We start from the raw sequence: 24545 nt of genomic DNA, 5'->3' as shown, positions 1-24545 counted from the left end.
CTCTGACATTACAGAATCTAAAGCAAAGTTTTAATGAACTTAGTTCTAAAACTAAGTTACTTTAAGAAGAAAACGAATGGCATCTTACTCCTAAGAACTGGTAACATCTGCTGTGTAGGAAATAAATGTGTCTGAAGCTACAAAGGTGTTATATAAAATCGTCAAGTGTGCTTATTCCTGAAAAGTTTTAATATTTAAGAGATAAAACATAATTTTAGTTTCATTTTTCTTATTTGTTTCTGGGAACACATTTTTCCTCAACATCCTCATGTCTTAAAATCTCAGCAAGGGAAAAGGACATTATGAAATATTATTTTTTAATTCCTTTTGTGTCTTTTATTCACACAAAACACTATTATTTTATCAGTTTAAAATTATTAATACACCAGAGGATTAGTAAACTACAATCTCTCAAATCTCTAAAGTTCAAAATTGATTCTTCTATTCCTCTTCCACCTCATATTTCTTGAGTATAAAACCCCTATATTTATAAATAGATCTGCCAAGTAAAGATAGTAATTAAAACAGGCAAGAAGGGGTGCCTGGGTGGCTCAGCGGGTTAAAGCCTCTGCCGTCAGCTCAGGTCATGATCTCAGGGTCCTGGGATCGAGCCCCGCATCAGGCTCTCTGCTTGGCAGGGAGCCTGCTTCCTCCTCTCTCTCTACCTGCCTCTGCCTGCCTCTGCCTGCTTGTGATCTGTCTGTCAAATAAATAAAATCTTTAAAAAAAAAAAAAAAGGCAAGAAAAAATTTTTAAAAAGTGGATTATAAAAAAACAATTCGTATTTAACTCTGTAGAAATTTCATAGACCTTCTACTCTGCCTAGCAAAGAAATTCAGTCAAACTCCATTCTACTCCGAAGAAGCCATCTCTTCCTCCTAGGACAGATGGAAGCATCACAAATAGCTAGACAGGGAGCCAACAAACCCAGCTGGAAGGAGGAGCGTGTATCTGAGTAAGGTCAGACTCTGGGACACCCTTCTCATGTCCTAGCTGAAAATCAGCTGATCCACAAAGTGTTATCAGGTCAGGACCTTGAAAATAAAAACAATCAGAATGAGGTATTCATTCGCACAGAGACTTTATGTCTAATTTCTAACAAGGTCTTTTCTCTGCGGTGACCCGTATATTTCAAAAAACAAGTCATTTGTGATATATAATCTCAAATCTAGAGGAAAGGTCAACATGAAATGTTACCGGGATTGCTTTTTTAAGACTCAGGATTAGAAAGACTGAAAGGTTAATCCTCTGGTAGTCTGTAAAAACTTAAATTTGATGTTCTAAAATTTATTTTAAAGATAGATGATGACATTTTCAATGAAACACAAGTTAAATACTGAGATCTCTAATACTTAACAAAATTTACAAAATGTAGAATAAGGCACTTAAAGGAAAATTAAGGCTGCTAAGTAGCAGCAACACACTCAACTGACTAAAAAAAAATCTAAATCTAAAATTTAAGAAAACAATTTCATAGTCGGGTGTACCTGGCCCTTAGAAGTGAATGAGAAGAGCATATGTTCGTGTAATTTATATGTACACAATAACTGACTAATCATCTAGTAACAATGCATACACTCGGGAAGATTTCATGTTGACCTTTCCTCTAGATTTGAGATTATATCAGAAATGACTTGCTTTTGAAATTATGCTTCTTGTCCTAACTAAGCAAGGACCACAACAGCAAATGTGATTGTAAATCCTGGATTTTACATAGCATATCTAAGTTAAGACCGTAAAAAGCAAAACCACCACCCCTGCTGGAACGTAAATCATATTACTAACAGCGACAACAATTTTTATGAGTGAATGCTTTGAAGCACGATAAATTGTCATATTCATTCCATGAAGAAAAATGCTGGTCCCTCCTCTACATAGTAAATTTCTTAATGATGACATTTTAAAAAATTCTGTTCTCTGAATATAAATATTTCTCAGAAAGCCTTACAAAACATCAAGGAACAGAGATACACATGTTACTAAGGAGCAGCTTAGCCAAGTTTTTTCTTAAAATTTAATAATAAACTACAGAAGAAGGAGGCAATTAGAAAATGTGATTTAGCTATCATTAATCTACATCAAAGGATTATAATGATGTACATTGTGTGCCTTTCAAATTATTCTCTATTATAGGTTTCACAACAGAAGTTGAGAAATCTCTTTGACAAACTAGTCCCTTATTAAAAATCAAAGGAAAGTACTTTGCTACCATCTGTGCAACATTAACGCCTTCACTGAAGAATGATTATTTCGTAAGTTAAGAAGTATTCAGTTCCATTTAAAAAAAAAAAACAACAGCAACACTACTATTCAAATGTTCATCTTCATCTATTATAAAAAAGTCATAACATATATGAAACACTATGTAATTTGCTCCAATAAGACAAGCATCTCTCCGGAAACCAGGAAATAGAAAAGGAAACTGTGGTGCAATGAAAGCATAATCAAAGTGCTTTTTCTTTTTTTTAACTGCATCACCACCAACACATTCTTCACAGAGCCTGACCAGCACCTGCAAGGTCTGATTTAATATGATGGGATGCAATATAAAATATAAACTTTTAAATTTACCTCTATTAGTAGAAAACAGATTATGTTGTAAAGAATAAGGTAAAATTATCCATAAATGGTTGTCAGAAAAATTTGTGACAGACAATCTTTTCTCTTTAAAGTACACTGAACCGAGGAAAATCTGTTCGAGTATTTAGAAGCTGATTTTAAAAAGTATTACTATAAATCAGGCTTCTTTATCTCCAGTATACCATACACCATGTCCATGATTTGACAAGTTCTTCCTAATTACCCACCTTAATTATGGTAATTATATATTTTATAGTAAATGCAAGGAACAAGGTTCATTTGAAAGGTAAATTGTGAACTACAGGGTTTAAAAAAAAAGAGAGATGTAGGAGATATCCAACCATCCTGCTTAATTCATCATCCTCAACACCCATTTAACAGAACCATATTATTTTTAAGCTAGACCTTAACTTAATACCTTTATTTTATGAGAGTCACTTCCAATTTCCTCATTATAAAGAGGAGAAACCATTATTTGTCCCCAACTGGTTGTTTCCTGTACCTACTCACCTAGTAGTACACCTTATACCGCTTTAGTTTTACAAGTACTTGCTACATAAATTAACATGAATTACTACAGCAAATACTGAATGCGCCATAAAGACAGCGCAACACTCTCCAACTCAAATGCCCTGTGAGGCTGGTTTGCTTTGAGGCCCTCAGAGGAAAAGCTGATGACAACGCAACTGGTAAGCAGACAAGGCTCTGCACCATGTAATTTGCAGATCTGGACAGAGATTTTTATTTCAATACATTTATTCTCTAGAATAAGAACTCTCATCTTCTGTAAAAGGAGCAAAGGAGGATGTTACCATTAGAAAATGAATGGTTCAAACCAAACCCTAAGAATTTTTTTTTTTTTAAAGATTTTATTTATTTATTTGAGAGAGAATGAGTGAGAGAGAGCATGAGAGAGGAGAAGGTCAGAGGGAGAAGCAGACTCCCCAAGGAGCTGGGAGCCCGATGCGGGACTCGATCCTGGAAGTCCGGGATCATGACCTGAGCTGAAGGCAGTCACTCAACCAACTGAACCACCCAGGCGCCCCAAACCCTAAGAATTAGTTTTAAAACTGCTTTAATTAAGTTTAGTCTTCGGGATAGGAATTAAGCCTTAGCACTGCCAATTTGTCCCAATTCCACAAATATAATGAACACCTACACTCCTCACGAGAGCTTTGAACTAAATGATAAACAAGAAACTTACAGTGTGACCTCCCTGCATAAACTAAGTCCTCGATTTCCTCACCCACAGAATAAGGGATTCAAGATGATCTTCCTGCTCCTAAAATTCTTATTATATGTTATCCAAACTGAAATGTCAATTCATTTTAAAATAAGTAATGTTGGGGGTGCCTGGATGGCTCAGTTGTTAAGTGTCTGCCTTGGGCTCAGGTCCGATCTCAGGTCCTGGGATACAGTCCCACATCAGGCTCCCAGCTCAGTGGGGAGCCTGCTTCTCCCTCTCCTACTTCCCCTGCTTGTGTCCCCTCTCTTGCTGTCTCTCTCTCTAATAAATAAATAAAATCTTAAAAAAAAAAAAAAACAATGTTGAAGCCAGAACTGACAAAATCTTTAAGGACAAAAGTAGTTATTATTCACTACTATGAGGAAAATGAACACAAAATGGCTTTCGAAAAATTAATCACTGAATTCCCTCCCCAAACTCCACATCTATTTTTGTTTGGCTTTTTTTTTAAGATTTTATTTATTTATTTTTCAGAGAGAGTGAACACAAGCAGGGAGGCGGCAGGCAGAGGTAGAGAAAGAATGGGATCACGGGATCATGGGATCATGACCTGGGCCAAAGGCAGCCACTTAACTGACTGAGACACTCAGGCATCCCACCACATCTATTTTTAGATGAGAAAGACAGCATTCTACAAGGCCTCAGGCCCCACACAAAATCTTGTTCTAAACTCAATGATTCTCCTAAATATCTTTAGTAATGATGAAATGTGGATGCATTTCATAGTCCAAGTCCACAAAATATGAAAACCATACTAAAAATTCAAACATCACTAACCACAATAAAATTTCTGGAAAAGTTCCCTAGCATGCTCTTCTCTGCACTCCAAAGTACCGTATCGGTACCCCATTATGCCATAATTCACTACCCATCAAGAGTTACCCTATTTCCTTTTTATCAGCATTAAAAATGTCACTTTAAAAAAAATGTCATATTACTTGTCACAGGTTAAACTGTGTTCCTCACAAATTCATATATCTAAGACCTACTCCTAGTACCTGACAATGTGACCTTATTTTTGAAAACAGAGTCATTACTGATATAATTAGTAAAAATGAGTAGAGTGGCTGGGACTCAATAATTCAATATGACTGATATCCTTATAAAAAGGGGAAATTTGGCACAAACAAATACAAGCAGAACACCATGTGGACACAAAGACAAACCAAGCAGGGAGGCCCTTCCCTCACAGACATCCTTCCCTCACAGACCTTGAAAGCACCAACTGTACCAACACCTCAGTGTAAAATCCCTAGACCCCACAACTGTGAGACAATAAACTTGTATTTTTTAAGCCACCCAGTTTGTTACTGCAGCCCCAGCAAGCTAATATATTACTACACAGCAACTGGAGAAGAATCAAATCAAAACATCCTGACAGAACTCTCAGAGTAGCACCCCAAATGTCAATGCATGGCCAACATTTCTAATACACCACACGTCTTTAAGAATCTGATGCAAGCCATTTTCACGCAAACATGAACATTTTTTATGCTGTACACTTAAATCAAGAGTTTCAGGGCACCTGGCTAGCTCAGTTGGCGGAGCAAGTGACTCCTACTCTTGATCCTGGAGTTGTAAGTTTGAGCCCCACACTAGGTGTGCAAGTGACTTAAAAATAAAAAATCTTAATAAAGAAAAAAAAAAAAAAGTTCAATCCTACCTCTTCACCCTCAACATGCCAAAGATGCATGAACTCTCTTTAGTCAATGGTATCTGTATGGGGGGGGGCAGATCATATACTGAACTTTTTTAATTAGAAAATAAACACTACCACCCCTACCTCTGAGTAAGAAGGAAAATACAGATGAATCATGCAACTATTCCTCTTTGTGCTCTTAAAAGGATTTACAACACGTATTATAATTTCAAAAAGGTAAGTATTTTTTGAACTCTGTGTGTGTATAATTACACCTGAGAAGTAAGTAAAACTTTATCACCATAGCACATTTTATCCTAAAAGAACAGAGTCTAATACAATTATCAGATGAAAAAAACTTTTCATAGGTAGGTATGTAATTTAAATTCTTCTTAAAAATATAGATCTGGTCAATAAGACTCAAAGTACTTGTCTTGTTTATTTTCTCTAATCAACTTCACCTTTAGTAGCTGACAATAACACATCGTGTCAGACATCTAAGATCAAAACATTTAAAAACAGAAATTCAGCCATTTTATATAAACAATATCAATCATTCACAGCATCCTGCCAGTCAAGAAAAGGTTATCCTATAGACATAAGCAAAATGACATGCTCTGGTCAATAAAAGGGTAATTCTAACATCTAATTATGAAGATTCAAAATGCTTTACTTTCTTTCCCCAGCTAATTAGTTCTCAGCAGAAAGCACAATGGGAAGATACATAGTTAATACACAGAGTCTAAGAACAATTTGAAAAACTTTAACCCCCATTTAAATAGAAAAGAAAATCAATATTAGACTTTTGCTCTTTCAAAATGTGCTCATCTAATTAATTAAGTCTGGAAAAGGGATGCACAGAAAGTTGTATTCTATCATGTGAAAGTGTATTTAGGTGAATTTAAGGACAAAATTTCTTTTCTATATATGTTACCCAAAAATTATTATAACTGTAATTCTTATAGTTATGTAACTATATAAAAACAGGCAATGCAGGTGGTGAAAGTGTCTAGACTAACACTCAGAAGAAAGGTGCTCTATGTCTCCTGCTTCTGGTACTAACTACACATGTGACATTAGGCAAGATCATTTAACCTCTCCAGACCTCGTTTTCTCCAAGTTATCTCTAAGTTATCTGTCACTTCTCAAAATAACTGTAAACTGTAAATCTTAAAATCTGAAATATGTCATCAGAATTCTTGATAGATGTTTACATATTTTATATGATCAATATGAATTCATCAGCTATTTAAGGAAGAGAGTCAGGGATATTTCTCACCTGAAAGCTTATCGTCATGTAGCAAATTCCGAAGCTTACTACAAAGCTGGATCATGCTGTCCAATTGTCTATTTATCTTCACATCTTGTATCCAGGCTGGGGTGTAACACACTGGACATCCGGTTCCAATGCAGTCACTTACACAATTACTTTAAAAAATGTTAAAAGAAAAAAATATATATATATGTAACACGTATATCTATATATCTTAATGAATTCAGCAGAATCTCAATTCCAAAATAAAAGCATAAACAGACTTTGAACAGAGGTAAATGAAGCAAAAGTTGTTTTAACAAGCAATGGGCAAACACAGAATACTTTTTTAAATAATGTTTCTCAAAGAGTCTAATACACACACATACAAAATCTAAATCTACAGTTCCTTAGGAAAATTAATATGAAGAGACTTTAATTAGCCAGACATTAGTCTGCATAATTTTTCATGTAAATAAATGTATAAATCTATAGCTTCTAAAGGGTAAGAGTACAGAAAGGGACACAAATAAACACATTTACTACCAAATGCATATCTTCAGATCGTATAAATCTTTCGCCTTTTACCAAATGCATAACAGCCATGTATCTCAACCTTTCATATCCTAAATCTTAACACTGTGCTTCATGGAACATTACTGCAAAGACACCAGGAAAGGTACTTTTTGTTTTGTTACCGACAAGTGTCTAAAGGCTTTAATGTGGTTTCTGAGAAAAGACACTTGGTTCTTTCAGACACTTTTATAACCTGTAGACTCAATTAAATTACCGCAAGTTATCTGCCTAGTAGTTAAATCTCAAATCCTTTGCATATCTGAAGATATACATAAACTCTTGTTAAAAAAAAAAAAAGAGAGAGAAAGAATTGGGAGTGGGGTTCATAATCCCCCCTCCAAAGCTTATCTGTGAATTCAGAAATAAAAAACCTAAAAACCCACTCCTTAGCCTCACCAGAGGAACTCCAGCAAGACTGGGAGCCTAACAGTGATGATCAAGCCACATCTCCCCCAAATACCACATTCCTTTTCATGGGACCTACTCATTTGTAGGCACAGAGGATTCTTCTAATACGAGCTCCTTCCAGAAAAAGCCTGTGGCATTTCTACTCTGCATCTTAGATTCTGGCATAATTCTAATGCAAAGTAACGTCAATAAATGTTATAGAACGAATATGTAAACCACAGTAGAACTAGGAGAGACTGCACTCAGTAAGTGTCAAATTTCTTTCTTTCTTCTTTTTTTTTTTTTTTTTTTTTTTTTTTTTTGAGAGTGTGTGCAAGGGCTGCTATGGGCAGAGAGGGAAAGAGAATCTTAAGCAGGCTCCACACTCATGGGGCTCAATCTTACAACCCTGAAATCATGAAATGTCAATCTTCTGTAGCAAATAAAGGAACTTCTTAGAGTTTCTTTGCTTGTAGTTACAAACTCTTAACTTAAAACCCCACATATATTGGGATGCCTGGGTGGCTCAGTTGGTTAAGCCACTGCCTTCGGCTCAGGTCATGATCCTGGAGTTCTCGGATCCAATCCCACATCGGGCTCCCAGCTCTGCAAGGAGTCTGCTTCTCCCTCTGACCTTCTCCCCTCTCACGTTCTCTCTCTCTCAAATAAATAAATAAAATCTTAAAAAAAAAAAAAACCCACATATAAAAAGGGAAACTGATTCCACAAGGGATTTAACAGTTATTATCTACTCGTTAAGAATCATTACCTTATTTTCAGATGAAGAAAATAAGATTCAGTTAGGTAAGACACTTACCTACTATCACTCTGGTACCCAGATCAGTCTATTTTATACATTCTCTAACGTTCATCTTTTAACTGTTCTCAAATTATTTTGTAAACATAAATCTAGAATTCTAGGGACAGATGTCATTTCTCAATAGATCTGTATAACTCAGTAATTAAGTCAATATTTTCCAGATGACCAAAGCATGACGTCAGAAAATCCTGCTGGGTAAAAGACCCATTCAAAGCACAGGATAAACCAGTGAAATTTAATGTAACAGAATACCAAAAACTCACTGTTAAACTTTCAGATTCCACACAGTAACGAATCTAAAGAAACTAGCACTTGCCAAATAATGGTGTAGTACCAAAGAACATCCACAATTACCTAAAAAAACTATTTAAACAGCCTTCCTTTTTCTAATTACACACATGTATAATATAAGATTTTCCTCACACGCTACAATCAAAAGAATATATCACAACAGGTTGATTACATAAGCAGGTATGAGAATCTAATGTCTTCTATTCAGCAAAACAATAAAGAGATTTGCATAAATAGAAGTGTCACTCCTCTCACTAGCTTTTCTTTGGTTTATGGTTATTTTTCCTTAAAAGAGTGTTACTTATGTTACTTATGTTACTTATATGTTATATGTAACTTATGTGTTCCTTATGTTACTATGTAAAGAGTTCATTATTGCTACTTTTAACTGAATAGTATTTTTTAAACACTATTTAAATACAAATACACAAACAAAACTGCTTTGGGGTCCTCAATTTTTAAGGGTGTAAAACGATCCAAAGCCAAAAAGTTTGCCTATGTCTGCCTTAAGTTTTAAACAATTTCTATTTTAAAAAGAATACATGGACTATTTTTACCAGGGATTGGCAGAAAAGTACCTTGAAACTACCACAACACTGTCAATGCCTAAAGATCAGCCCCCCTCCAACCTACCCCCCCACCTCTATGCTTCAGCTAGATTGGTATATATCAAATCATCTTTTAAAATCACATGATATTTATAGCATTGCTCAACAGTTTTACACAGCTTCATATCTGCCAAGACTACACTTACTCTAATTCTTGGCATCACATAATCAAAATGAACCAAAATTGCACTGAATCTATTCTTTCCTGTGTTCAGGTCATACAGAGATGACCACCTTCTCTTTAAGATGTTCTCATGCCTATCTTAACCTTTCATTGAACATTTTAAAGCACAGACACTTTTAGAACCCAGTAAAGGCACAGATCTCTCTCACACTCAACACACACATACACATGCATACACACACACACACACACTCTACCTACAATTTCATGGAGTTTGTTATGCTCCAGCAGATTTGTCACTGATACATTATATACAGTGAGTCCATCAGCTGGAACAAAATCAATCTGCTTACTAGCAAGTGAGGACAGGAATTGGGCATCACTTAATAAGGGGATAAAATGATTAAAAGAGCTCATGGGAGCTCTTTTGGAGAAGGTGACATACGAGTTAAAATGTAACTAATGAAAAGTCAGCCTCACAAAAATTTGGCAGTACATTGAAGAAATAGCAAGTGTAAGAGTCCTGGGGCAGTTGTAAACTCAGTATGTTTAATGAACTAAAGAGAGAAGATGGCTGGAACAGGGTGAGCTAGCGGGAAGTATAGTTAGAGAGGCAGGTAGGAATTGGGTCCTGCACAGGTTCTTCCAAACTTTAGAGCAAAGAGTGTGGATTTTATTCTAACTGTAATAGAAGCCACTGGAGGATTTTAAGGAGGGTAATGATATGGATGTGATTTATATTTTTAAAAGATCACTGATAAGAATGCAGAAAATGGGGAAGGGGACCAGTTATGAACTTACGACAACAATCTGAGGAGAGATAATAGGATAGTGGCTTGGACCAAAGTGTAAACAGTAGTAAATATGGAGAAAAGTGAGAAAAATTCAAGATTCAAGACACATTTTGAGGTGGAATTGACAGAACTTAATAAGGTGATAAGGAAGAAAAGAGCAATTGGGTATTACTTGTGGTTTTTGCCTGGAGTAACTCTGCAATCAGTGGTACCCTCTATGGGCACGAAGATCACCGAGATAGGCACAGTGGAAAGGGTGAGTGTCCAACAGATGTGCTCTGCACATGTCAAGTCTGAAATCCCTTGTCATCCTCCAAATGGAGTTATCAGGTAGGTAACAGGTACTATTTCCTATTCCACCCTCCAGCTGGATATGTCCCATATATCAGATCCACGTTTCCAGAAAGAAAATTGCGATCCCAAGCGTAATTGCTTCCCACACATCCCCAGCCCGGCGGCAGTCACACAGTAAATTATTTTCATATGTGCTTAAACTTCACATCACAGTTGCTCATGCCAGATAGTCACACAGTCGTAACTGAAATCATGAAAAAAATACTCGAAGGAGGCTATATTAACCCTGTCTCACAATTAAACTAAGACATTCGGTCCTTGAATTTATTTCTCCAAATAAGAAATAGAATGAAATGAAAACCTAGTATTCTAACCTATAAACCAGAGCTTTCCTACTAGAACGTGGATATAACTTCATAGTAATTGTTACGGCTTGAATTGTGTCCCCACAAAAGATGTTGAAGTCTTAATGTCCAGTACCCAAGAATGTGATCTTGTTTGAAAATAGGATCTTTCTAGATGATCAAATTAACATGAGATCATCAAGGTGAGGCCTAATCCAATATAACTAGCATTCTTACAGAAAGGGGAAGTTTGGACATAGGGACAAACATGCACACAAGAGAGAATGCCATGTGAACATGAAGGTGAAAATCAGAGTGATAGATCTACAAGCCAAGGAATGCCAAAGACGGACAGAAGACAAAGATTCTCCACCAAGAGGTAGAAGACAATCACGGAACAGAATCTTCCTCACAGCCCTGCCTGTCACCTTGCTCTCAGACTTCTAGCCTCCCAAACTGTAAGACAATAAACTTCTGTCATTCTAAAGCACCCAGTCTTTGATACTTCGTTACAGCAGCCCTAGAAAACCAACCCAATAACTACAAGAATTAGATTTTCATAAGCTGGAAAGTCTAGACTCAAAAGTAACTGGAAGGAAAAAAGAGACATACTTCAAACACACAATAGGTTTTCCTCCCCAAGCTTTGCCAAGTACTTAGTAAGCTTGGCAACTTTGGACAAGCCATCCCCTTTGAGTTCTGATGCTCTTATTTGTAAATGAAGACAGTTATAAGAATCAAAATGAGCGAATGTACAGTGAGTGATCTGCAGTTCATGAGAGCTACATAAACATAACGTAATGTTATTAATATGATTACATGATGACCTAGTAAAAAATACAGTTATACTAAGTATCAAACCATAATTACTTACCTACAGAAGATGTGCTCACACCCCCCTAAACACACAGGCTCCCTCAGAATATGAGTGCTGTTTGAAGAAAGGAAAACAATCAAGACTTAGATCATTGTTAGATAAACATTTTACAACCAACATTTCATAAATCCAGTGACTTAAGTCATTGTTAGATAAACATTTTACAGCCAACATTTCATAAATTCAAGGCCTAACACTAGCATATTTCTCTTCCTCAAAGCAGAAGGATGTATTTATTTGAAAGGCTGTTGGTACCCGATTAAATACTGTATCATCACACATCTGCTGGACTCAAATAGCTACTACCAAACTCAGTACAGAGGGTAACATTTTTTATAATGCACATACTGGGAAATCACAGAAGCAACTTTGTGCCAGTATCTCTATACCTCCTACAGGCAAAACCAGCCACTGGCTGCTTCTTTCAACTACCAAGATACACCTTCACTTAATGATTCAAAGTACAGACCATACATTTCAAAGTAAGGCTTAAAAATAGAATGACCAGGGGTGCCTGGGTGGCTCAGTGAGTTAAAGCCTCTGCCTTCAGCTCAGGTCATGATCCTAGGGTCCTGGGATCGAACCCCACATCAGACTCTCTGCTCAGCGGTGAGCCTGCTTCCCCCCTCTCACTCTGCCTGCCTACTTGTGATTTCTCTCTGTCAAATAAATAAATAAAATCTTTAAAAAAAAATAGAATGACCATATATTATCCATATGAGAACATTTCTGAGAGTGAAAGGGCATGATAATTGAATAGGACACTGGGACCCAGGCATAAACCAGGGCTGACCCAGGAAAATCAGAACATCTGATCACTCTGACTCTAAGAATTCATGGTTTCCCATACAAATACATTGCTTTCTGGCTATTCTTAAGTGGCCATTTACATTTCATCAATGCCTTGTCAAAAATACAGCCATTCTTTCAGTTTACAGTTGGTTGACTGTTTCGTACTTAAAGCAACTGCAAATAGGAATCTTCAGGTTGACATCGTGCAGACTGAATGAGATTCATGGCATTGGGGGAAGAGAGACAGAAATACAATTATTGTCCATCAAAATACCTGTTACCTTTGATAAGCTTCCGAAAGTAACAGTACTTATTAATAAACACATCAAGTCATTATTTTCAGGGGGCATAATGCGGTGAGAGCAAACAGGAAAAATAAAGCTTTCAAAGGATGTATATTTTTTGTGCTTGGTTTACTACACTAACCTTAGGACCTTAAGGTATTTACACCATTATTATCCAATTACCTCTGTACACATTACCACATATCAATAACAACAGTTTTCCACATTTCTTGAAAGATCAAAAGTATCACGCTGCACATTTTAATAGATACGAACATTAAAGTGAAATTGAGCTCTCAGAAAGAATGCTAAAAACAGAGTACACACCTACAATGTTATCCTCAAGATACCAAAAATGGTGCTCACTGACATTATAAAACCCATTACTTTTTTAAAACTCACAATATCTGATTTTTCTATCACACTACACAGATCACAGCGCTAAAAATATGACTTGTGACGTGCCAGCCACTTTTGTGATTCTGGCAAATTAAGATGATCTCTGCTCCAACGATCATGCTCCTCTTGCAATTTTTGTTCATGATCTCATCTACCAAACCTCATCTCTTATCTCCTAATCAAGTGTGTTGAATTCTACTTCATTACAAGCTCTGCTCTACATCTCAGATGTGGTGGTATTTCACCTCCCCATCATCATAATTCCCTGTATCTCTTCATTCCATCACTCCGACTAAACCTCCACCTTCAGGTCGCTCTCCACCTCCACAGACCACCACTCAGGTCACTAGCTCCTTGGATTCCCTAGGCCACACCTTCACCACCGCCCTGTTTCCACTGACCTCTTAGACACTCACAGACGCCAATCTACAGTGCCAGATAGGCCCCGCTCATTCCTCTCCTCCTCTCAGGCTATGAATAACAACTGCACAAAGACAGAGAGGCAGGAGTGCCTAGGTGGTTCAGGCAGTTAAGCGCTGGACTTGATCTCAGCTCAAGTCACGATCTCAGGGTCGTGAGATGGAGCTCAGCCTTGGGTCTAATGCAGAGTCAGCTTGGGATTCTCTCACTCACCCTCTCCCTCTGCCCCTCCCCCTGCTCGCTTTCTCCTAAGGAAAAAAAAAAAAGAGAGAGAGAGATATGAATGGGTCTCTATGAATTTAGTTGGTAGTTTCTTCACCTTTGTCTCTCTACCAAAGTAGCACATTTTATTTTCGGTGAGTAAACAAATGAATAAATACTATTTGAAACAATGTCCATGCTCTGAAATTCCATTAACGTGACCAGAGATGAACAGTGTGAGCGTTTCACCACCTGAACCCATTCCTACCTCTTCATCCATAATCCTATCCCTCCCTTCAGGCTCAGAGGAAAACATTTCCTGCAGTCACTCTTCCTTCTTAAAATGTGCTGCTCGATCTCTCCCTAGATCCCTTATCTTCTGTCTCCTAAAGTGGTCTATTCTCATCATTATAGCCACCTTTCTTCTTCCATCTGCCTAAACATGCACAGGTAGGCATTCTCTCCTCCACCCTAAAAAACAGCACTTTGTTTAGATCCTGCCTCTCTCTCTACCTCCTGCCCCAGCTCTTGCCAACTGAAGGAAGGTCCTCATGGAGGGCTCCACGGCGTTCACTCCACCTCCTTACCTCCCCAGCTTTAACTCCCGACAATGATAAATCTGTTCCCCAAAAGCACTTTCAGGCCTCATTCTCCCTCACGCTTCTGTGAAGGAAACTGACCTCAACTTTCTTCCTGAAACCTTTCCTTCTGTTGAGTCTTAATTTTCTTATAGCACATTTATCTGCCTATTTCAGCATTTCGTTAACTGCTTCTTTCCTGTCTCTCCATTGTCGGCTTATCCCCAGAACGCAGTCCACAGGCTTTTGGCTTTCTATCATGCACTCAATGCCTAGATTCTGTTTCTAAACTTAAATGTCCTTTCAAAGATGACTCTGAACCTTTTATCTATGGTTCTGACCCTTCCCCCTAGCAATGAGATGCTACAGTTTGGTTAGCAATGAATCTAGTATCTATGAATAACTGATCGATTGTACTAATTATTCTAATTAGTGAGCGAGAATATATTTTGTTGCTGTTACCAGATAAAGAACAACACTGGAGGAGTGACGGAGAAGTATGTGCCCGCGAGCACAGGGAAAGCAACAGGGACAGGGGTGCTATAACCAAGCCTGGGCAGGGACCATGTCAAGTCAAAAGAATGTTAATGTACAGCTCAGAAGCACAGATACAGAGGGTGGCAATGATCTATGTCAAAGCCAGGCTTTCTGACAATGCCTAGAGCTTGCTTAGCTGAGAAGATACTGGGGAATAAAACAACTTATATTACAACCAGACAATATCTATCAAAAGTTTAAATGCACCTACTTTCAATTCAACCTTTCCCTGCCAGGAATTTATCCTCTAGAGATACTCAGATGCTTGCAAAACTGAAACTTCAAAACATCAAAGCTATCTACTTAGACAGCATACCAAGAGAGTCCAGAGATTAAGGAATAATAAAACTAAAATGTCATAAATATATACATATATATGTGTGTGTGCGTGTGTATATATATATATATTTTTTTTTTTTATTTTTTTAAGGATTCAGAATAGCATAACACATCTCAAGGGTAAAAGGGATGCCTGGCCTTCAAAATAATGACTGAAAATTATTTTGTACTACAAATTCTAACCGAGTCATCTTCCATAGTAGAAAGTTAATAGATAATAAGAAAACCATCTTTTAGAGTAGGAAGTTAGAAAGTGGATAAATAAATGTCTAAAATGGAAAAATTCAAGAAGTAGCAATAGAAACATGTCATTTGGAAATGTAGACGTAAATCTTGAAGAACTAAGGGATGAAAGAGGCTGTTTCTAAAGTATCGATGAAGCAAAAAAATGTTTTTATTGTCTTTGCCTTACTGACTTTGTTGACTGTGTTCATGGATAATTTTAATAAAAATTTTTAAAATGTAAAGGCTGATGGGAAAGGATATTCACTCTAGCACAGATTATAGCAAAAGACCAGAAACAATCTAAATTTTAATCAACAAGAAAATGGTTACATGTGTCATGATACATCTCCTGATACACGGCATCTTCTCAGCTGAGGCATATGCTGCTTATATAAACACAGACGACCTCTTATTAAAAGATACACAAAAAATTGATCATAGTGGGTCCTTAAAGAAAAGGATTTGGGGGGCGCCTGGGTGGCTCAGTCATTAGGCATCTGCCTTAGGCTCAGGTCATGATTCCAGGGTCCTGGGATCGAGCCCCGCATCAGGCTCCCTGCTTAGTGGGAAGCCTACTTCTCCCTCTCCCACCCCCCCTGCTTGTGTCCCCTCTCTTGCTGTGTCTCTCTCTGTCAAATAAATAAATAAATAATTTTTTTTTAAAAATTAAAAAAAAAAAAAGAAAGAAAAGGATTGGGGCTCACCTGTCATTCACTTATTTAATGACCACATACCTTGATATTTTAATGCACATATTAACTTCAATTTTTAAAAACTTAATATTAAGAAGTTCTTCACAACCCAGTGACTCCAAAGCAGGCAACCTTTTCTTACACTGCTCTTTCACAAAAACTCTGCTCTCTGTAACATTTCTCAAGTAATACCCAATGTCCAAAACCAAGCTCAGGATTACTGAGACTACTCTCCCCAGCCTAAAACATCCTTCCTCCCTTCCACCCCCAAAACTATCCAAGCCCAACACATCCAAATACTATGCAGGATGATATACTAAAAACAACACTAAACAAAGTTTAGGCACAGAAATTCTTGGATTTCAATTTCCACACCATCACCTATGCAAAATCTGTACCTTGTGCCAGACGTGTAAGGACACAATGTTGCCTGCAACACAATCTGTATATTAAGGGGCTTATAATTGAACTAGGTGATTTTATAAGCAAAGTTAGTGTATGACTTCAGAAAAGTACGAAATATAAAGTTCCAGAGAGATGGCATCTCGTTGGAGCTCTGGAAATCAATGCTGAAAGAGAAATATTTTCTCTTTTATCTGCTTGATTCCCTATTTTCCCTGCTAGTCTCCAAATAGACTGTAGCCCTACAAACAAGAAATCTGGACTTTTATTTTTTCTGAGCTCCCCAACCACACTATTACCTCCCTAGCATGGTGCTATATGAACAGCAGAATTTCGATAAATCCTTAGTGAATGAAGCAAATGGAAAACTACATGCAAAAATGAATTTATATTAACAATTCTATTTTATCCTTACCCTGTTCTTTGTTTGATATACATATATATTAGAAAGAAAAAAAATCCAAAAGAATAAGAAAAGACATTTGCATGGTAACAGGATTTCTGTACCTTGAAAATTCAGCTACTCTACTTTTTCCCATCTGTAGTCATATTTCTGTTACTTTACATGTAGTTGATTTGGAGAGATCAGCACAGCCAGAGGATTATAACTTAGGGAAGAACTAAGTAGTAAGAAAAAACAATTTTTTAAAAAAATATATCCTACTGAAATAAAAATTTCTTTGCAAAGAAGAAAAGGAAAGTAAATTCAGCTGAGATTACAATACTGAGGCAGACCTATTTCTTAACAGAATGGCTCCCTAAGCTTCTATAAGATAAACTGCTATTTAACGATGGGCCAGATAGCTAGCTACCACAGTGCTCTTACATTTTAGAAACTGCCAAGTTATTTTGCCAAGTGTGCACCAAAACATTCGGTTAAAAGGCTCTCTAAGCCAATTAAACAATTTCTTTTATCTATCTTTAGAATAAACAAAATTGTTACCAAGTAAGAGATATGAATAATGACACAAAGCATCTTATTTCTGTGTATTTTGTATGCCAGATTAAAGTAAATCACATGGGAAAAATTTTTTAAAAATCGTGTATGATTGTTTAGTGTTGATAAATGCTGAATAAACCAATGAGCCAATAAAGCAAAAGCCAAATGGACAACAGACTTCTACTAACAATTAACTATAATAGGACCTACTGTTATGAGACAGATAAGCCACAGAGAATATCATGTGTATCTGACTCAAATAGTACTAGTTTACTCTGTCCTCTATTCCCTTTCTTCCAAAGCAAAACAGTACCTAAGTAACTGTCCTTAAAGCTTCACTTCTTCCACCTAATGTTCAAATGTTGAGTTTCAAGGCTCAGACACAGTCGTTCATCTTTATATTCGATTCCCTGCTCACTTCTAGAAATAGGACTTAAATTATCATCTACATGCAGATGACTGTCAAGTATGCTCCCAGCCTGAAATCTTTCCTCTAAGTCCCAGACCCATATAACAATAACTCCACTTGTAAGATGATCCCCTATACTATAGGAAACAGGTGCTCAACGTCTCTAGTAAGTTTCTCTTGGCAGTCCCAAGCCCTATATAATACCAGGCATGTGTAGGCCTGTGATGGGTCTGTGCAAGCCATGGTTCTAGCCCTAACTCCCAGGGGCAAAGACCTCTTTGCCTTCTACTTTTGCCCTAAGACCTTAGTCATTGTTTACTCTGGGTAACTAACCCCAGGAACCTATGGAGGATTCTTGGTGAGCAAGTGAAATTAACCAGGTCTTTCTAGTATTTCCACCTGCAAAGGCTCCTCAAATATGATCCTAACTTAACCTAGATTCTTTTATATACTCATTAATTTAACAAACACTAAGAAACTATGTATTCAGAAATGTGAACCTGTCTTTACGAACTGTGTACCTGTCTTTATGAAATGTGTACCTGTCTTTATGAAATGTGTAGTATAACTGAAGGCAACAGGTATCAAAGAATCAAAATACCACATGAGTAAATAAATCCCACAATTAGGAAGGATATATGATACAAGCTGAACACCAATGATTTCTGCCCTTTTCTGGATGTATGTTAAACTTCAAAAGAAAGTTTTAAATGACGATTTACATCTAGTGGAAACTAATAATTATAGAATCTGCAAACTGGAGGGAGTCTTAGAAAGCACTTAGTCCAGCTTCCTCATTTTATAGATGAGGACACTAGAGTTACAGGAAAATTACACGAATTGCTTCTCCATAGGAACTATGCGAATCAACTGAATAGTGTGTTGTTAGGCCACTAAACACTGTCTTATCTGACCCTTTCTTAAGTCTTTGCCCACTTGACTCACTTTCCTTTATTCTACAGTACCTTTTAGCATATTGTGATTAGCACATTCCACCTGTCTTTGTCTACAAAAATCTTTCCAAGACCACATTCAGCTTTCCTCTACTGGCACCATCCAAGTACTCTTCCTGTATCTCCTTGGCCCTCATGATAATTTTCCCCGAACTCTGTGTGCATTTTATCCTTTATAGTTAAGCATTTGCTCCTTAAGGGTGGAAAATGTCTCACCACAGCATCACTAATGTAGTGCCTCAGTGATCGCTTGAGGTCCTAATGAAGAATCAGCATCAGAGCAAGCCAAAGGAGTAATCATCCCATTTAAGGATCATTGGCCTATTAAAATGCTTCTGAACATTCAAAACTAATGAAGGCAAAAGCTTAACGCTGGGGTCAGGAAATCTATCCTGTATTTTACAAACATTCATACAGCACTTAGAACATAATAGGCACTGCTCTAAGTATCTTATAAATATTAACTCATTTAATTCCCATAACAACCTTATGAGATAGAAACTATTACTAATTCATTTTGCAAATGAGAAAAAGCATACAAAGATAAAATAATTTATCCAAAATCACTGAGCCACGATTTGAAGCCAGTGTTCAAAATCAATGCTCTTAAAAACTAAGCTATGCAATAAACAAAAACAATCCTGACTGCCTTTAAAATGACAAAAGATGATTGAGAAAAATAAAATCACCTACCCTAAAAAAAAAAAAAAACACAAGATTACTTTTTTATTTTTTACTAAAGTTGATTTAAAACGTGCTAGAACTCCAAATTACATTGTAGTAGAGATCAAAGCCCCACCCCCCAAATGGCAAGAGGTACCTAATTATTTTAATTCACAAAACAGTGTCATATGACACTTGGGCTTTTAACACTACATCTCCTATTATTTTTTCCTACTTCCTTTAGGACCACATTATTACTAACTATGCTTTCTGTCAGCTTCTCAAATGATATGTTCTTCCTGTCTCATTTTTCCAAATCTTTAAATAGCTTCTATCTGGTTGTGAGGCTTGGACCTAACACAAATGTCACATCTGGCCTCTTGAAAAATTCCATCCGCTTCACCTTGGAGCCACACTTATGTTAAAGGTCAAGAAAGGATGCCCTGTAATGTAGCCAATCCACCCTCAGTCACAAGTAATGCTTCCTGCAAAACAGATCCAATATGCTACACGAGACAGGTGACACCTGGGAACACAATATAGATGACAGCTGCAAGCTGAATGTGAGGGTAATCGGGGTAATCACCAGCCCACTGGGTAGAACTTTGAAACTCTGTAAAAGGGCATACTGACACACAATTTCAAATAATATGACACTGCTATGAATGGTGGGTAGCAAAAGCAAGAAGCAGACCGTCCAGAGTTGCTCCTCTCAAGCAGTGATATCAGGCAGATCCTAGGAAAAGGCAGCGGTGGAAAGAATGGGTTTGGGGTCTTTTTGTTTTTTTCCCATGGGTAAGGAGAAACTGGCCACGCTTTATTCACTATGAACAGTGCCAAAACAGACAGAAACATGGAGAAGAACGCAAAATCATTTCTAAATTATAAGTCTCAATAATTAATTTAAAAAATAGAATAAATATTAAGTCTCATGTGATATAAAATTTACACTGAGAAGGATCTTTAAACTTCAGACATTCTACTCATTTTAACAGTTTGGCAAACCATAGCCTATGCACCAAATCTAGTCAGTAGACTGTCTTCATACAGCCTTGAGCTAAGAATGCTTTTTGGTTTTGTTTTTGTTTAAAGATTTGGTTTATTTGAGAGAGAGAGAGAGCACGTGTGTGCAAGAGATCAAGAGCAGGGGGGAGAGGCAGAGGGAGAGGGAGAAGCAGACTCCCTGCTGAGCAGGGAGCCCTATGCGGGGCTCCATCACAGGATGCTGGGATCATGACCCGAGCCAAAGGCAGACCCTTAACAGACTGAGCCACCCCACCCACGTGCCCCTGGTTTTGTTGTTGCTGTTGTTGTTGTTTTAAAGATTTTATTTATTTATTTGAGAAAGAGAGAGAGAGCATGAGAGGGGAGAAGGTCAGAGGGAGAAGCAGAATCCCCGAAGAGCTGGGACCCTGATGTGGGACTCGATCCGGGAACTCCAGGTTCATGACCTGAGCCGGAGGCAGTGGCTTAACCAACTGAGCCACCCAGGCATCCCTGTGCCTGTTTTTAAGGGCTGTAAAAAAAACAAAAAGAATAGGAACAGAGACCGTGGCCAGCAAAGCCTAAAACAGTTACCAAAAGACTCTTTACAGAAGAAATTTGCAGAACCCTAGGTTAAAAAATGCAAAGAAATGGGGCACCTGGGTGGCTCAGTGGGTTGAGCCTCTGCCTTCGGCTCGGGTCATGATCTCAGGGTCCTGGGATCGAGCACGGCATCAGGCTCACTGCTCAGCGGGGAGCCTGCCTCCTCCCCTCTCTCTGCCTGTCTCTCTGCCTACTTGTGATCTCTGTCTGTCAAATAAATAAATAAAATCTTTAAAAAAAAAAATGCAAAGAAACAGGTGAGTGTAGTAATTCCATCAGTGGTTCATATATTAATTTTTTAAGAAAAATCACTGGAGTTCACTATTATTCTCCAGCCAACAGAATGAACTGTATTCAAAGTCTGCACCTATTAAAAGTCTGATGTCCACTTTCAGTCCTTTGGCTCTTATTGTCTTCTCACTTCAGTTAGAAACTGGAAAAATATGTGGAAGGGGATAAAAAGTGGAATTGGCTGTATTAGATTTTAGGACAACCTGTAGCTTATTCTTATAAATCACATAGTTTGTCTTCCCCGAACCATTCGGGAAGCAGGCTATACCTCCTTGTATTTTTATGAGACAGCTATTATTTATCACTTATCCCATGACAACCACCATACTCAACCCTTCACATGTATAATTTCATTTCGTTTCTTCCCTCCTACAGAAGGTTAGTGTCCTAAGGATTGAGGTTTTTGTCTTTGTTCACTAACGAAGCCCCAAGGCCAAAAGAGCACTTTGCAGGGGCATAATAATCCTTTTTTTTAAGAGTTTATTTATTTATTTATTTATTTGACAGACAGAGATCACAAGTAGGCAGAGAGGCAGGCAGAGAGAAAGGGGGAAGCAGGCTCCCTGCTGAGCAGAGAGCCCGATGCGGGGCTGGATCCCAGGACGCTGAGATCAAGGCCTGAGCCGAAGGCAGAGGCTTTAACCCACTGAGCCACCCAGGCACCCTGAATATCTTTTTATTATTAAGGAATACTCATAGGTAGATGAGTTGAGCACTATTATCACTCAGATGGGGAAACTGAGGCAACGAATTTGACCTGGGCCATCCTGTCAAAGCTGGAACTTGAACTCAGGCAGCCTGACTCTCCAGCCTGGGTGAAGCACTATGATGCTGGCCGCCCTAATGTCTTCCATACAGAAACCCCACGTGAATGTCTAACTTTCGTTAAACTATGAAGGTGTGATTATAATTGCTTCATTATAGCAACTAGCAGAGCCAGTTTTAAATTTCTTATTCTCAAATGGATGACCTGTGTTATGAAAAAACATACACAATTCAGAATGTGTTCTAGCAAAAGTGCCACTTTTCTAAGGGGTGCAATGATTTTTTGAAGTTTTATAAAACAAAATATAAGTGCAAAAGGTCTGTAACAGTTAAGTCCATTTCTTTTTGTTGTTGTTGTTAAGATTTATTATTTGAGACAAAGAGAGAGAGCAAGCAGGGGAAGGGACAGAGGGACAGGGAGAGAGAATTTCAAACTCCCTACCCAGGAGTAGATCTCAGGACCCTGAGATTACTGATGCCAGCCAAAATCAAGAGTCCCACCCTTACCATACTGAGCCAGCCAGGCGCCCCACAGTGAAGTCCATTTCATGTTTAAAGAAAAAGCTGCGGTGTTACTTGTACTTTATGTATATCAAATTTCTGCAGGTTGGAAATCAGAGGGAAAAAAACACAAATCAAAAAAAGTCCAAAAAAGAAATACAGTCAGGACAGCTACAAGCAGGCAGAAAACCTGCCTGAGTGATACTGATGCAGAAATACTGAGCTGTACACACAGCAGGCCCTCACTCAATCAATGCTTTTGGAAGAAATGAAAAAGGTGACAAGTCCTTCTTGCGTTTTATAAACCTCCTTGGTGTGTATAGTACGAAAAGCTACAGGACAAGAAGCATGGAGTACCAGTCATGAAAATGATGCCTCCAGATATAATGAAAACCTGGAAGTGAAAAGAGTCCCATGGTGCAACAGCATGAAGGAAAATAAGTAACAAAAAATGATAATAAACAGCATCTGTAAGAGCTGGAACCCCGAGCCTACAGGCTTGTGACTAAACCAAGGAAATGAGACACTGGATGAGAAATGGAAGGGCGGCGTCATCACACTGCTATCTTCAATCTACCTCCAACAAGGGTACCCAAAACTCTCCCCAGAAAGAGCTGCTCCGGAGAAACGGTCAAAGAGCCAGCTCGGCCACGAACGCCAGCTGCTTCCCACCCAGCAGCGCTCGCAGAGGTGCTACGGTGACCCCGGCCGGGTAAGAAGCGCGGACGTCTCAGCCGCACCCGAGCCGCACCGATTCAAACCCCGGAGGCGGGGCCTGCGATCTGCATCTTTAACCACGCCCCCAGACGCGTCTCCGGCCCGCTCAAGTTCGAAAACTACCATCTTAGTTGGGTTTGGTGAAGAAAAGGCAAGAAAGCCGCGCGGGAAGGCTGTGAATGGGGACCAGGGAGGTTGGATAACTAAAACCGGATCCAGGGAAGGTACTGACTCTGCTCGCCGGCCGACTGCCCGACGGCCATGGGAAGAGGGATCCCGGGGGTTGAAAAGATCCCCGCCCCCACCCCCGAGACTGGGGCGACCCCTGTCCCCCGCCCTCGCAGCCACCCGCCGGAGGGTCCGTCTTTACCAACGCGAGCAGCGCAGCAGCTTCTCCAGCCGGTCGAGCGCGGCGCGGCTGTGGGCCCAGGCCCCGCGCCCCTCCGCCTCCATGCTGGGCGCGGGACCAGGCTCGTTCCCGGAGCGGACCCTCGGCCGCCGGTTCCCCGGCATCGCCCCGCCTTCCCGGCAAGGGCACCTGCGAGGGCTGGAGCCGCGACAGGCTCGGGCAACGACCGAGACGCCGCCGGCCTGCGACCCGACCCCGGCCCCAGCGGTCCCCGAGTCTGGGCGGGCGGGACGCTGGGGGCGGAGGGGGCGGGGCCCGAGGGGCGGGGCCGCGGAAACGCGCCAAAAGCCAGGGCGCGCGGGACCGGGAGGGGTGGGGCCTGCGGTTGGCGGGAAAGGGAGCGAGTGCAGGCCGCCCGGAGGGGTGAGAATGAGGAAAAAAAGCAAGTCCTTGACTTTCCTGAACCCTTGGCTCTAGGGACCGTCGGCAAGGCTTAAGGGATGGAAAGTCACAAACCGAGGAATTTTTGGTTCAGAGTCATCTCTAAGGAGTGCTGTTTCCGCTACCGGAAAGCTTGGAAAAGTTTTGATCTTGACACTGAATGTGCCGCCTTCTTCTACAAAAGTAACTTTCTCCTCCCTTCCACCTTTTCCAGGCTCTTTGTTTTGT

At 39.0% G+C, this 24545-nt stretch overlaps 1 protein-coding gene across 1 annotated transcript in view; it reads right to left on the bottom strand.

Annotated features, from left to right (window-relative positions):
• Nucleotides 1–24149, bottom strand: part of BARD1 (BRCA1 associated RING domain 1) — an 80613-nt gene extending 56464 nt beyond the window's left edge. The window contains exons 1-3 of the mRNA XM_080798423.1: nt 23898–24149; nt 11830–11886; nt 6745–6893 (exon numbers count right to left, since the gene is read on the bottom strand). Coding sequence (XP_080654549.1) covers nt 6745–6893; nt 11830–11886; nt 23898–24040 — 349 coding nt within the window. The 5' untranslated portion in view covers nt 24041–24149. The remainder of the gene's footprint in view (nt 1–6744; nt 6894–11829; nt 11887–23897) is intronic.
• Nucleotides 24150–24545: the final 396 nt, after the last annotated feature.

Source organism: Martes martes (assembly GCF_963455335.1).
Source record: "Martes martes genome assembly, chromosome: 3".
Taxonomy (NCBI): Eukaryota; Metazoa; Chordata; class Mammalia; order Carnivora; family Mustelidae; genus Martes; species Martes martes.
Note: the sequence above shows the minus strand (reverse complement) of the source record. Positions and strands in the feature narration are given on the sequence as shown.